The sequence below is a fragment of the Plasmodium falciparum genome (assembly GCF_000002765.6).
Source record: "Plasmodium falciparum 3D7 genome assembly, chromosome: 13".
Taxonomy (NCBI): Eukaryota; Apicomplexa; class Aconoidasida; order Haemosporida; family Plasmodiidae; genus Plasmodium; species Plasmodium falciparum.
The window spans coordinates 970,001-972,500 of NC_004331.3; the positions used below are offsets into that span (position 1 = coordinate 970,001).

The following is a 2,500-nucleotide window of genomic DNA, read 5'->3' on the forward strand; positions in this document are numbered from 1 at the left end:
ATTTTTTAATTTTTTTCTTTTATTTGTTCAATGTAATAATATCATATGATAGTTGGGTGAAAAAAAAAATGTGTAAAATAATTTATCCTTTGGAGCATGTTTTTAAAAGTTCACAAAATAAATAAAACAAAAAAAAAATATACATATATATATAAATATATATATATATATATATATTGTAATATTTCGTTTGTTTTGTTTTATTTTTTCGTTCACTTGTAATAATTTTGATCATCATCCTTTTTTTTTTTTTTTATGTGTCCCCGCTTTGTAAGATATGAGAATATTAAAAAAAGAGATCGGGAAAAAAAAAGAAGAAAAAAAAAGGAAAGGTAATAATAATCATACACACAATTTGAAAAGTAGAAACGAAAAAGAGGAACTTATACAAAGACTAAAAAGATGTCATGATAATGATAACATTTTTAATTATATTGATGAGAAATATAAAAAGTATATTATAAAAAAAAATAGAAATGATAGTAGTCAGAATAATTCAATAAATAAAGAAAAGAATGAAAATTATATACATAATGAAATAGAGGGTTCCAAACATTTAGGAAGTTCATCATTTATTTTCTTTGAATCTATTAATTCTTATGAACTTAAGAAATATAAATCAGCATTTTCTATTTATAATATATTATTAAATATTACCAAAATAAATATGCAGAAATTATACGATGAAAATAATTTTTTAAATAAAGGATGGTCAGACCAAGAAAAGCTGAAAGAATTAAAAAGTGACAGGAGCAAATTAATATTAGGTTTTCTAAAAAAAAAAAAAGAACAAAATCGATATGATCATGAACAAAATCGATATGATCATGAACAAAATCAATATGATCATGAACAAAATCAATATGATCATAAACAACATCCAAGTGAACACGAAACCTATGATAGTAAATTTTTTATTACAAAAAATACAAACAACCATTTTATAGATATAATAAAAACAAATGATAAAAATCAAATCGACGATTTTCTAAAAACAAATCCAATAGTATGTTTTGTACATTTTAGATTTACACCAGACTATTATCCATATCAAAAAAATATAATTTGTTATCTTTATGAAATACAAATAATAAAAGAATATATAAAAATAGGAATAGGGACACATTTAATAAATATATTAGAGCAACTCTGTAAAAATATACATATTCATAAAATTTTATGTACCGTTCTAAAAAGTAATTACAAAGCTGTCATGTTTTATAAAAATAAATGTTCCTTTCAAATGGATGAAAGTTCACCAGATAATTTTTATTCCGACTCACATCTATCAAAAGAATGTGAATATGAAATATTAAAGAAGGACATCATATCATAGGATACGCTTTTGTACCACTCCCCCTTTTGGGAATAAAAAACACATTTAAATAAAAATATATATATGTATATATTTTTATTTATTTATTTATGTGTCTTATTATTATCCTTGTTCGGTTAAATATTTATATGAATATTTTAATTTTTTAAATGTCAATAAATCTTATTTTTTTGTTGAAAAAAAAAAAAAAAAAAAAAAGAAAAAAGGAAAGAGGAGAAAAAAGGAGAAAAAAGGAAAAAGAAAAAAGAAAATCTAATTAATATATATATATATATATATATTTATATATTTATATATTTATACATTTATATATCTATACACATGTGTAAACAATTTTTATTTTATATAAAATAACTTTTTCTTTATATCCAATTTAATAAATAAAAATTTATTTATTTTTTATTTTTTTCAACAATAAAACAAAAATAGCATAAGGTTGGTTATACACATATATACACACATATGTAAATATATACATATATATATAAATTCACATACATATTTTATTATTTATAATATGCCTATTTTGTTTGCGACTTCTAAAGCGTCATGTTCTCCTGATAAACGAACGTAAGCCTTTTTATCTCCATTTAATCTAAAGTAAAAAAAAAAAAAAAAAAAAAAAGGAACATATAAAAAACTGCACATATATAACATAAATATATAACATAAATATATAACATAAATATAAACAGAAATATATAACATATATATATATATATATATATATATTTTATTTTTTTATTTTTTTATTTCTTAATACGTACGTGTTCAAGACATTAACTTTATCACACTCGATACCAAATAAATTCTTCACTGATTTTTTGATGTTTTTCTTATTTGCTCTCTTGTCACACATAAAAACTAAGGTATTTATTTCTTCGATTTTTTTCATAGCCTTTTCTGATGTTAAAGGATATTTAATTAATCCATATTTATCTAATGTTTTACTATGACATGATTTTACGATTCTTGGACACTTTGGATTTCTTGCGTATATCAAGGTTTTGGGCCTGAGGTAAAAATAAATATATACAATATGTGGATATATATACAAGTAAATTTATACATAATATTTATACGTTCATACATTCAAACGTTCAAATATTCATACGTTCAAATATTCATACGTTCAAATGTTCATACTTTCAAACGTTCCTACTT

General features: G+C 20.7%; 2 protein-coding genes across 2 annotated transcripts in view; one reads left to right on the forward strand and one right to left on the reverse strand.

Moving 5' to 3' along the window:
* Positions 1 to 277: 277 nt before the first annotated feature.
* Positions 278 to 1,336, forward strand: PF3D7_1323300 (N-acetyltransferase, GNAT family, putative; the record flags this gene model as incomplete). The annotated part of the gene is made up of 1 exon (XM_001349937.1): positions 278 to 1,336. The coding sequence occupies one exon, from the start codon at positions 278 to 280 to the stop codon at positions 1,334 to 1,336; it is 1,059 nt and encodes a 352-aa protein (XP_001349973.1).
* A 510-nt stretch (positions 1,337 to 1,846) lies between these two features.
* The window catches only part of PF3D7_1323400 (60S ribosomal protein L23), a gene marked incomplete at both ends in the record, with an annotated part of 1,190 nt that continues 536 nt past the window's right edge, over positions 1,847 to 2,500 (reverse strand). The window contains 2 exons of the mRNA XM_001349938.1: positions 1,847 to 1,931; positions 2,104 to 2,349. Coding sequence (XP_001349974.1) covers positions 1,847 to 1,931; positions 2,104 to 2,349 — 331 coding nt within the window. The remainder of the gene's footprint in view (positions 1,932 to 2,103; positions 2,350 to 2,500) is intronic.